The following is a 13,112-nucleotide window of genomic DNA, read 5'->3' on the forward strand; positions in this document are numbered from 1 at the left end:
ATTTGAGGAGAAATACTGTGATAAACTGTGATACAGTAACTTTAAAGACACTTATACTGTACCGCGTTTTTCCTTTGCTGTCAAGGGTTTTACAAATTTTTCAAGGACAGTTGTGTTTGGGGTTTCTTCACCTAAAATCCTCTTACAGTACAAGTAGACAAGCTTGTGAGACTACCAAAACGTGGCTCGCATTGCACATCGTAATGATCCCTCGGGAGACTCCCTCTGCACAAGCCGTCCTTACTTCCTGTTTGATACTTTTGATCTACTTCATCTGTCTTATTGCCTAACTCCACTTAATCCTTCCTCTTCTCGTCTGTCAATGCAGTACAGTCAGTTTAGCCACAGGGCATCTCGGGGCCTTGGCCATGGGGAGTCACACAAAAGAAAATGACTTTAGACATGTCTAATCCTGACATGAAAGGACAAAGTCAAGATGATGGTGATAGTTGGAGAGCTATGTTATACAGTTGCAATAAAAGGAATCATGAATAACAATTTTTTATGAAAGAGACCCAGTGGACACCCAGCGAGCAGCCTTAATGGCCCTTTTAAAATACATTTTATATTTAGAAAGTGAACTACAGCTGTGATACAGTGAGTGCTGGAGTGCAGGAGATGGCTGCCAGTGGCATTCATATCACACATTGTCAAAGAACAATGGCGACAGCCAGACACACTGAGAGGAAATCTGACGGCCAAGAGAGGTTTCTGAGGGCTTTAGTGGGGATAACAATTCATTTCATCCACGCCGCTTTGTTCCGAGCTCTTTTCACGCCCAGAAAAATTAGACAAGAGTGGAACGGGGAGGAGGAGGGTGAGCAAAAAGGGAGCTTGCTAATTAATAAAGTCAGCTGAGAGTGCCTCTGGAATGGAGGGGTTTTAGGAAATTCCTTTTCTTTTAATCAACTTTTAATCAAAGGGACCTAAGTAAGACAAAAGGGAAGTGAATGTTGGGGGTTTGCTGAAGTGATTGTTTTCGGTTTTAAATGGGGTATGGATTTAGTGTTATTTTCACAGGCTGTGACTAGATTCTGCAGTCTTGTCATCATACCCTTCTTGATCTCCGTGTCCTTGCAATAATACATCACGTGTTTCTGATCTACAGAATACTTTTTATAGCCAAATAAACAAACACATATAGTCTCTGAGCGCAAACAAAACATGTTGTGTCAAACAAGGCAAAGCTTCAGTCCATGAAAGCTATCCAATAGGTACACTCTATGATAAAGATTGAGTACATTTGTTTAAGCACAATAGAGCAAATACAGTGCAAACGTACAAATACAGTTGTTTTCTGGTTACGTCACTGAAGCAGCATTTGAAAGAGAAACATCCATGCGCTGCAAGCGAAAGAAAATATGCGTAGAGCCAGAACAACACTGTTACTGCCAGCATTGTTGTGGCACTAGTGAAGACTTTCAGGGGGCTTTCACACCTAACCAGTTTAGCTCAGTTTAAAGCAGTTCTCTGCCTCATACAGTATGAAAGACTGATTTCTATTTCTGATTCTCTAAGTATGTCCTGTGGGCAAAAAGGTGACTGCGGCACTGCAGAAGTGAGGTTAAATGCAGGAACCAGTCACTTCCTGTCTAATGGGCTTTTAATTGAACATGAGTCATTGAGCAGAGGACTTTGATGACTTCAGGGAAGCAAAGTCCATCGCCATGACTGAACGACCTGCACATTCTCAAGACTCTCTCTTTTCACACCTGCCTGTCTGCAGCAAAACCAATTCATATTCATTGTGGTCGCAATTGTCGCTCGGAGAAAAAACCTATAATCTCCTTTCACCGCCCGCCAGCCTGTATTTCTCTCTTCTGCCCTTCACTTCTGCAAGTGTCATTTTTAACTGAGAGACCAAGGGACTTAAGTAGGCTCGATATTATGGTGACTGAGCCTGCCATTCGCTGTCCTTGGAAGGCTTATGTAGATAACATCTCATCGGGCCGCTGTGGAGAGAAAAACAACAAAGGCAGGCGAGCTGGTAAGATTACTGATGCCCACAAAACAAACACAACGATGTTAAGTGTGTCTTGTGTCACTCATAAATAGAAAAATGCAATTCAGGGCATCAATCCTGCTTTTCACCTGCCAGTTATCCTCCTCCAAGGGGACTCATATTCAATTACTCCTAATCGCACCTGTATCTCTTTTGTCACTCTGTCGAAGATTTGATTTATATTTTGCCCAAAATACTTAAACACAAAACTATATTTAAGCCCAAGGACCCTTGGACTTGTGTTTGTCTGCCTGTGGGAGGGTGATAACCAGAGCTAAAAAAACAGATTTACCTCGTCTCCTAAGCGTCTGATACTGCAGAATGGGATCGTAAGGTCTTAGTGGTGAAGGAGCTCCTGCTGCAAATTGTTGCCCTTTCCAGTGCTAGAGTTTATCTACCGGATGGGGGGGGAGGTGGGTGGAGAAATGACAAGGCAAACGATTATCTTTCTGAGAGGAGTGCTCGCGGATCGGAAAGTTGCTTTGGACTTGTGTGGGTTATTGGAGGTTAATGTGAAATTTCACAGCAAATAAGAGTGGCCGGCGGGTAAAAAGTCAGAGGGAGCAGCCGGGGCAGCAGGCTGGTGGAGGGGAAGGAGGAGAAAAGGGGAGGTGTGAATGGAATACATCTTAATCTGGCGCTCTGTTTCTGTCAAAGCTTGTTCCGGGTCAAATTATGAGCGCTGGCCAGTGAGCGTTCAGGCCCATTACAAACAGATGAGTCGATCGCTCATCTTGTTACGGCTTTACAAGGCTTCCCCGCTGCTGCAGATAGATACAAATTTAAGGCTGAGCGATGCCCCAAATTGGATCCAGTAACTAGGGCAATGGAACTACAATATCACTTTACGATCTTGACACTGAAATCCAGCCTCACACCACATCTCAACTAGAAGCGATGAGGCTGCCTTGCCCCCTCTGACATTTTCAAGATATTACTCAGGTGGTATTCATTACCCGCAGCCTCTCCACTAGTCGTAGAACCCAACAGGAGCGAAATATACATTCATTTGTTTTGCACAGTTGCCACTTCTTGTCTGTGCAAAGGAGTGCAAAAAAATAAATTCTCCTCTCAAACTCACTGCCAGATTTGTCATTGTATTTATAGACCTGGCAAGGCTGATTGAGAGAGGCAATACAGGAAGCTGTGAGAGGGAACAAAGGAGTTGCTGAGGGAGGGCATAAATGCACGGGAAAGGACTGGAATGATACAGTGGAGGGGATATCAATCAAAACACTTGTGCATTTACTCTTAGGAATAGAGCGCGGGAGCAGGGCTTAAAGTATAGATAGACGTACGCAGCGTGCTCCATCATAAACACTCTCTGTGGCTTAGTTTTCCTTTTATTACCTCTGCTGTCAAATGCATGTGGGCTGCGGTAATGGAAGTGATTGATAACAGTGCATGACATTAAGCTTTCCCAGTCCAGCACAGCAAGCACCAGCCTACTTGGCCAGTGAGACTGTTATCTGTATGCATTAATCACTGCCAATATTAAGTTAAGGAGGCATGTAAGAAATTAAATGAATGAAGATGTTTGAGCGCTTCTCGGGCACCTGTATTACATTACAACCACCTTAAAAGTCAGACTGAACTCTGCACTGTTGCCGTAGTGATTCAGGCAGATTTTGTCAACTAGGATAAAATAAAAAAATAAGACTTACATTTATCTGGTGGCGATAAACACCACACAAATAAAATCTAATGTTGTTCCATATCTGTTTGATGTGTAAATAGTCAACTTTTGCTAACAGGTAGCTAGCTAATTAACAAGAATTAGTTGGCACTCAAAAAAGAAAGCTTGTCTGGTTACAGTAATACTATGCTCACTGTATGCCAATGTCTATACTATACACTTGACCAATGATAATATTTATTTATATTTATAGAAGAATAAACACTGTATCATGTTGTCTTTTAACTTTTAAAGTTCAGAAATTTAACTGACAACACAAAGTAGAGTGCGATAGCATGCAAGAGTAGAATAAGTTTAAATTCTGAGAAAATTAATATTAAATGCAACCAGCTCAAATTGCAGGGGATTCATTTACGATGGAAATTGATGCGACAAGAGTCCCTTCCCCTGTTATGGTGTATTAGAAAGATGTGCAAAGCATAAAATGTAAAGTAAAGCCCCGAAGGAAAGTAAACAATTGTCTTTTATGGTGCTATGCAAAGCATTTACTATATAATTTCACGAGTAAATAAGATACCATCTGTTGTGTCGTCCTACATAATTGCTCTTGCCAATTCTCATTATTGAAAGGTGAGAACCTGCTGCTAGCATATACACACACACACACACACATGCACCAGCGGCTGTAGAGAACGAAGAGGGTTCCGATGGGTGGAGAGAGGAGGATGTAACTTTAGCACCATGCTGGGATCCATCTGCTGTGTGAGCGTCCTCCTGCGGCCTGACCCCATGGATGCTGCTGACTCAAGCTGACATCGCAGTTCACCGGGGTATCAGGGCACCGGTAGAGCTCAGATGGCTCACAGCAAGGGTGGAAGAGCAGCGAACGTGCTGTCTTTCAACAAACCATGTTCAAGGTAGCACAATTTTGACTTTGAGACCAACACTGCCAAGTTTGATATCTAAAAATATTACCACACAGCCAACCGAAAAAAGAAAAAAAAAACATCACCACTGTTACATAAAGTTATAATTGTATGTCCTTCAGTATGCAGAAATAAGACAGTATGACATGCAGCACACCACAATTTCACAATTTATCTTTTCTGTAGCATCCCTAATTTTTGATAGAAAAATTATGCCGAGTGCAGATTTTCAAGACTGGATTTCAGCCTCTCTCGTTGCCTCTATCACATCTAATAATCTGTGATAGCATGTGAGACTGATACATTCTGACAAATCAATACATTGTCTCATTAATATTTCTTGCGTGACTGATATTTCACCTGGCAAATGCAATATGTCACTGTCTTTAACAGTCTGCCCTGATGTTTGGCAGGATTTACTGAAGCTAAACGCAACACATAGATTTGTTTACACTAGAGTTGATTTATGTCAATTTGATATTCTAATGAAAAACAATACTACGAGTGTTTCAGTACAGCCAAAATATCTTGTTAATAATTCAACCACAACAATTACAATAACCACCTCATTATCCCTACATAATGAGTCAGCACTGCTGAATAAGACATGTGAAAACATGGAGAAACAAAGGCAGGAGCAAGTCAAATGTGTTTCTTAGCTGTTGCCTTCAGAGGCTAATTGGAGCGGCGTGGAAAGATGTTGGCTGTGTGTGTGTGTGTGTGTGTGTGTGTGTGTGTGTGTGTGTGTGTGTGTGTGTGTGTGTGTGTGTGTGTGTGTGTGTGTGTGTGTGTGTGTGTGTGTGTGTATTCACAGTTGCCATAGGAATCAGCTAAGTACTTCCGTCCAGTCAACACTGTTATTTCTGTCTTCAAAGCCACAGTATGTCTGTGACAAAATACTGTATTTTACTGGAAGTGACAGGGACGTTTGACACATTATTAGCGGAGGAGAGTAACAGGATTGTTGTGACGGAGTGTGACACTCAGAGAGACATTTAGACAGACCAAGTGCATGTACTGTAATGTATATTCATTTGCATGGCGTAGTGTACAGTTCATTTCATTTGTTGTGTCAGTGGCAACATGAGGAAGGATTCCAATCACACACATTTACAATAGGTTACCATGGAGTCCATGTACTGTGTGAGATGAAGAGAATGAGGCCGAGATGGGTGGTGAGAGAGCTCACAGGTTACAAGATGGATTTTTTTGCGTATTAGCCTGGTTTTGATCATATTTGGCCTTAAACTGGTTATTCACCTCCATGTATTTAGGTGATTCTAACATTATCCAGGTTTCTGATTGTGTCAGTAAAGGCATTAGGGCTGAACGATTTGGGAAAAAAATCTAATTGCAATTTTTTTTTTTTGCTGCATATTGCACCTTCTATGATCATGCTAAATAAAGTAATACAAAATAAATGAAAGATCCACTGAAAATAGGACATTTCTGTAAACAATATGTGGTATGTAACATTATTCCAGCATTTATCTTATGAAATATATATTAAATAATATAATAATGAAAAGAGGAATAAAAAATGTTAAATCCAATGTTTGATGTCAAACACCAAACATTCAACTAAACATTTCACATTCGATTAATGGCAGTCTTCACGATTAGCTAATCGCATTCTTTTAAATCGCGATTTAAATTTGAAAACGATTAATCGTTCAGTGTTGGACTTCTCCACATCTAGCCTCACTCTGTCTTGTCTGCGCTGGATGAATTCCCATAGCAGTTGAGGATGAATCCAGTTTTGGCTTTTGGCTGCCTATAATCTGCTGCATTTACCACTGTGACAGGATCTGGCTTCTCTATGTGACCATTAGTAATGGAAGACAATGCAGGTGCCTAACCAAAACACAATGTGTGTTACAGATTGATGACTAGATAATCTTGACACACCGTGCTGAGCTGCATCTCATTCATCTTCAGGTTCCCAGCTTTCAGATGATGCATACCACTTCTATGTGGCACTCTATGTGAGATAGCTGTTGACCTGCTATCTCCCCCTAAAGATCTCCTGTCCCCCCCTAAAAAAGACAAATGGTGGGTCTCTAAGGGTAAACAGTCATTTTTACCTGGACGATCACTGGCAGCTATTTTCTTCTTCTATCGAGGAAGTATGACTTTCTTACACTAGACAGAAGTCATCTTTGACATTGTTGGGAAAAGATACACAATACATTGACAGTGAATGATAATGTGCAGTCTAAACATTTTGTTTTGTCAGTGAACAGTTTGTAGATATGTTTTTCCCGTTATGTTGATAGAAACAGGATTACTTTTTCTACAAAATGTATCTGCTAATGCAAATTAAAATGATATAAACATCATTTTTAGAAGACTGTTGTAAACATGATATGGTCTTATATTTTCTGTCTTCATAATGGCAAGTATAATGGGTGCTACCAAATATTACTACTTGTCAAACCATGAAAATACATACATTCTTCTCCTGACCCTGGAGAAACTTACTTTTTGCTCAGCATATAGTTTCAGTATGGCAGCTATACTGCAACAGTAGTCGCAGTACAGTATAGAGAATTCAGGTCTGAGAGCTGCAGCTTCACCATCAAATGGATGTGGGCCTTCAAATGATATCTTAGACGAGTGCTATTTTTTGCCTTGTTGGTTTGGTGCACTGAGGAAACGTTATCCAGGAAACGTCCCTTTGTTTTATAGAGCGAAATCTAAGTCTGTACAGTACTGTATGCCCCATGGAAACACTCTGGGAACTTAAAATGGAAAGTTTTACTCAATTTTTAAGAGGAAAAAGCATCTTAAACTCCAACCAGTAGAAGGATGAGGCTGATTTCTCAACACATTATAAGCCTTTCTAGGTGAACGTTTCAAACAGGTGTAACTAATCACAATAATTACGTCTGCATCACATTTACTGCAGGTGTGCCGGCTCCAGGGCCCTGCTACTGCACATGCTCACCGGCACATCTGGATGGAAATGAAGCCATCGTTAATGTTATTAGTTACACCTGTGATTGTCCTGCTATGACAAGTCAAAGGCTGTGTCTCATTCCGCATACTTCCGTCAGTACACTGCTAATGGTCACTGACCACTTACTGCTGTAGTGCCCACTTTTGATGGTTAGTATTGTCCCAAAAGGAACACTTATGTTAAAACACTTACCGGAAATGACGAGCGGGATGAACGTGACGAACGCAACACATGTGAACGCGATTTTCCAGCCCGCTTTCCTGTATGCAAAAGAGGAGTGGCCGGCTCGGCTCGCCGCCTCTCAAAATCTGACGGAAATCTTTTAAACTGACCTTTGTCGATCTAAAATGAAGACAGATTCAGCAACTGTATGGCCTATTTCTCGCATAAAATGTTTTTTTTTTAGAAACACGTTTCGGTAAAAAACATTTCGTAAAATACTCTGTATTCCGTCCGAGCCGCCAGAACTACGTGACGCGTTTGTCCAATCAGCTGCCAGTCAAGGGCTCCCTTCCGCTTTGTAGTCAAGATGGCGCCCGTTTAGTGCGAGTAGGGTCCATTATTCCATACTGAACTTTTTGACCGTTTGAAGGGGGTCATCTGGGTACTTTTAGTGCACGGACGTTTTACGTTATCTACACTATATACTTAAAACTAAGTGTTTGAAGTGTGCAGGTAGGCGGCTTGAGACACAGCCAAAATGTCTGCTGTGAGAAAGGTTTGTACTGTTGCTGTCAAAGTGGGTTGGTGGTCACACAGAGGTCCTTGAGGTGTTCATGAGGGGTTTTCTAGGCGCCATAAAGCCTTTTTATTAATATGATTTCAGTTTCAGGGATATTTTAGAAAGCTCCCAGGTATCCAAGTACGATTGTGACTATCTTCATTTCACTTGTCTTTTACACATTGTCTATTCTAAAGTTTGTGTCTATGAATGCACGCTGTAGAGATTGATTCTCATTATTTATTTATTTTAATAATGAATTAATTCTTTCTTATAACTTTTGACACTTCTTTTTGTTCACATTTTCTCACGCAGAAATCAGTTTCTTACATTTGATCTGCTACATGTATTGCTGGAATAATTACACAACCTTTTTATATAGCTGTGATTTGTAAACCTGTGATTCAAGACAGATCTTGCGGAGAGTTAAATGAGAAAATTGATATTAGTGGTATCAATCTTCTCATCTATCTCTCAGCAAGAACGCCAATGAGTATATATACAGCATTTCTAGCCACTTGTGTCAGCTTACGGCTCATATACAGTAAAATGCATTAAGCTATATACTTGTTTTTTTCAATGAATGATATGCAAACAAACTTATCTTAAAAACTTAAAAACTTACTTATCTTAACTGTACTGTATCTGAACAGGTGCAAGCAGCTGACGTACGCAGAGGACCTTCCCCAGATCTCTGTGGTCTTCATCTTCGTGAACGAGGCCCTGTCGGTGATCCTGCGCTCCGTCCACAGCGTGGTCAACCACACACCCGCACACGTGCTCAAGGAGATCATCCTGGTGGACGACAACAGTGACAGCGGTAAGACCTTTGGCAGCTTTATGAACAGGATGAAAACATGAAAGGATTACCACTTAAAGAATGACTTCCTAGCAACAAGTCTTGAATCCTTGGTGTCTTACTGTATATGCTCTGCGGGACATTAATTGATGCCAGTCGCTGTGGAGATTTGATGCAATATCTTTCTGATTATTTTCTTTTTGTATAATATTTAAAGTGCTCGTATTCTTCTTTTTGGCTTTTCCGTTTCCTTTATTATATCTTTGTTATATATCTGTTTTTGTGCATGTTATAGGTTTACAAACCATCTCAGAAAACACTGTTCACAAACTGCTCCAAACAGCTCTATTGTAGTCCAGCCTTTACTTCAGAGACAAACGCCCTCATACTCTGCTTCTGACTGGCTAGTAGTCCTTACCTAGCTACTGTCAGGGCACGCCCTCATACTCTGCTTCTGACTGGCTAGTAGTCCTTACCTAGGTACTGTCAGGGCACGCCCTCATACTCTTCTTCTGACTGGCTAGTAGTCCTTACCTAGGTACTGTCAGGGCACGCCCTCATACTCTGCTTCTGACTGGCTAGTAGTCCTTACCTAGCTACTGTCAGGGCACACCCTCATACTCTGCTTCTGACTGGCTAGTAGTCCTTACCTAGGTACTGTCAGGGCACGCCCTCATACTCTGCTTCTGACTGGCTAGTAGTCCTTACCTAGCTACTGTCAGGGCACACCCTCATACTCTGCTTCTGACTGGCTAGTAGTCCTTACCTAGCTACTGAGCATGTGCGACTCCCAACAAAGAACAGAAGTGAGAGGTCTCACTCTGTAGCTAAAACAGAGAGCTCAACACACAGGGTGAAAAGAGGAGCTGCAGCAATGTGCAGTACAACAAAAAAATGGTGTTTTCTGAAAATTAAACCATGTAAACCTATTCTGGTATTTCTCTAAATACAATTATGAACCTGAAAATGAGCATAATATGAGCACTTTAATTGTTTCTCATCTGCAAGTGTATCCTCTCAGACTTTAAATCGTGCCACCTGTAGAACTTGCAGTTTATCATTGTCTAATGCTTGAGGTTTGCTTATTCAGTAGAGACAGTCACCCTATTTATCATGACTCCCTGGGTGGAACGTGAACTAAGGCTTCATACAGAAAGGGCTTGGTGTGATGTGTGTGTGTGCGTGTGTGTGTGTGTGTGTGTGTGTGTGTGTGTGTGTGTGTGTGTGTGTGTGTGTGTGTGTGTGTGGTTTAAGTGGGTAACAGTTGAAGGGATAGAGAACCCCTGAGGTTGGACTGTTGAACAACGGGTTTTAAAATAGCTTAAAAAAGGAGGAAAGAGAAGGGATGGGATTTGTCTTGTCCTTCTCTAATCTGCTGCATACTACTGTCTCCATGGCGATGTGGGGAAATGCTTCACTTACCGCCACACCATGACGCCCACACCAGCTGACGATGCTCAGCTCCACATCCCAAAAGCTTTCCCGTTTGGAAAGGGAGGGACAATGAACTAGATTCCAAACGACACTTGGCTCTCCTTCATTTGGCACAGAGTAACAGGCCTGCCTCCCTCAGGCTGGCAGTGGAAAAGGGCGCATGAATAACATACTGAAAGAAGGCCGAGCAGGAGTCACAACTGGCACATCTCCGCTCCCCGCTGAGGCTCTAACTGCCTCCCTTTAAACAGGGAGCCGTTAAAAGACAGCTGACCCCTCCCCTCATTATGTCTGTCTCACGCATTTTGACTCTCACAAGAGTCTTCCTGAAATAGATTTTTGAAGGACAACCCTACTTTCACTATAAATACTGCAATAGTTTAGTAGAGTATTTAATGTTTAATATTCTACATCCCTTTAGTTAACCAGAAAGGTCCCATTGAGATACAGTCTCCCTCCTGCCAGGGAGTCCTGGTCAAGATGGACAGCAAAATAAAAAGTTTCATATACAAATACAAACAGGGACAGATAACATCACGAAAAACATACCAAAACACAACAACAGACACAAAACATACAGGAATCGGAAGCTAAATTAATAATGAGGGCAAATAATGGCCCCCGTTAAAAAAACACTAACACTGACTTTAAAGCATGTCAAGTGAGAATAACATGCTATTATTGCATGATAAAAAATAAATGATAACAAAAACTCTCTCTAAGATCTATAATGAAATTATTTTAGTACATGGAGTAACTCCATAATAACAGATTATTTACCAGCAGAAAACTCTGAAATTCTTTGCTTTAATCAATATTCTTATATCAAGAAAGGATTAGAAGACTGTGAAAGGCGTTGCTCATAGTGATGAACCAATAGAGAAATATCTTTTATTGCAGTTTCCCTTAGCTCTACAGAGTGTTTGACCACCTTTAAACTCATTGGGCCTCATTCACCAATATCTTCCTAATTTTTTTCTTAAATTTGTTCTTAAGAAAGTCCCTAAGAAAAGTTTACGTCTGATTCATGACGTCTTCTTAAACAGCAGAATTGTTCGCAGGTGTGTTCTTAGAATGATGAATCCCAATGTCTTCGTAAATTGAAAGCTTGTGCCCGTTGCTCCTATTTAGCATAGGTAAACGCCCCGTTAATTCCCATAAAAGGGCATGAGATGGCAGGGCCGTGTGCACACTTAGAGAAATGTCCAAAAGACATGGCAAAGACGGTGGATGCCTCGACTCGAAACTTTAGTAATTCTGAAGTGGAGGTACAGCTGCAAGAAGTTAACAAAAAACGAGACATCATATTTAGTAGCGTCAGCAGTGGATACAAAGCAGCAAATAAAACTGATGCATGGAATGCAAGGGGGTAAGCTTCTCCTCGGAACGCATAGCTCCTATGGCGCCATTTTGATGCTAACAAGCCATCTAGTGTTGACGAACTGACTGAAGAGCCGGTTAATTAACCCGACTCGTGTCACTGAACCGGGAGACTCGAGTGCCATATGTCAATGAACCGACTCACTCCTGTTTTTTTTCTTTTACTTCATTCGTGCCGTTGTGTGAAGCCTATGTGTGAAGCTGGTATTCTTCTGCTACTGTGTGTGTAGTAATCTAGCTCATTAGCGCCTCCACTGGAGTGGTGGTGGTAGAATCAATCAGGAAATGAGCTACCTAGACCGCGCACTAGGCTACTGAACAAGACCGAATGTAACCGTGCAACCGGCCGGCCCGCGCGAGTCTAATGTAATCAAGTGGTGTCTGGGTTCTCGGCAAGTTTGAGTTATTAACCAAGCCTGGTTTCTGGTGCATCTTAGATGATTGTGTTCATGGCAATTCACACATTTTCGATGGGGAAGTACATCACATAAATACACGTCATGTTATCTTGGTAGTTAAATGTTAGAGAAGTGAATGTTGCTACATGGAAGGTAGGCTGTCACGACGAGACCGCGCACCAGGCTACAGAACAAGACCGTAAGGACCGTAACCGAGGGTACTGCATGAGTCTATTTTCAAACAGGTGTCTAGGTTCTCGGCAAGTTTGAGTTATCAACCGATCCCAGAAGCCTTTATTTCTCGTGCATCTTAGATGATTGTGTACATACAAATTCATAGGCTACATTATCGATGGATATCACATACAAATACACGTCATGTTATCTTAGCAGTTATGTTAAGTTAAATGTTTGTTACATGGTAGGTATATGAAGGTAAATATGGTGCAAAAAGGGAGAGCTTGTAGAATACGATGTGAGAACTTGCAGAACAAAAAATCTGAACTTGTATGTTAAAATTTGCACTTGTAAAAATTTAATTTGCACTTGTAAAAATAAAATTTGCACTTGTAAAAAATATTCACACACATGTGATCTGAATTTGAAGTCATACAAAGAAAAAAAACATGAGAGCTTGTAAAAAAAATCTGAACTTGTAAGTTGAAATTTGCACTTGTAGAAAATGTTCACACACCTGTATTCTGAATGTGAAGTTACAGAAAAAATATTCACAAATGTGTAGATTGATATTTACATGACACAATGACAGCTGCAAACTTATAATGCAACATTTACTCGTATACTTTTTTTTTTTATTCTGGTTCATTTTCCATCACAACCACAACTCAGTGATTACA

The 13,112-nt window shown here is 41.1% G+C and overlaps 1 protein-coding gene across 1 annotated transcript in view; it reads left to right on the forward strand.

Annotated features, from left to right (window-relative positions):
* galnt9 (polypeptide N-acetylgalactosaminyltransferase 9) overlaps positions 1 to 13,112 on the forward strand; it is a 115,910-nt gene that overhangs the window by 21,390 nt on the left and 81,408 nt on the right. The window contains exon 3 of the mRNA XM_031300525.2: positions 8,898 to 9,064. Coding sequence (XP_031156385.1) covers positions 8,898 to 9,064 — 167 coding nt within the window. The remainder of the gene's footprint in view (positions 1 to 8,897; positions 9,065 to 13,112) is intronic.

This window comes from Sander lucioperca, chromosome 2, assembly GCF_008315115.2.
Source record: "Sander lucioperca isolate FBNREF2018 chromosome 2, SLUC_FBN_1.2, whole genome shotgun sequence".
Taxonomy (NCBI): domain Eukaryota; kingdom Metazoa; phylum Chordata; class Actinopteri; order Perciformes; family Percidae; genus Sander; species Sander lucioperca.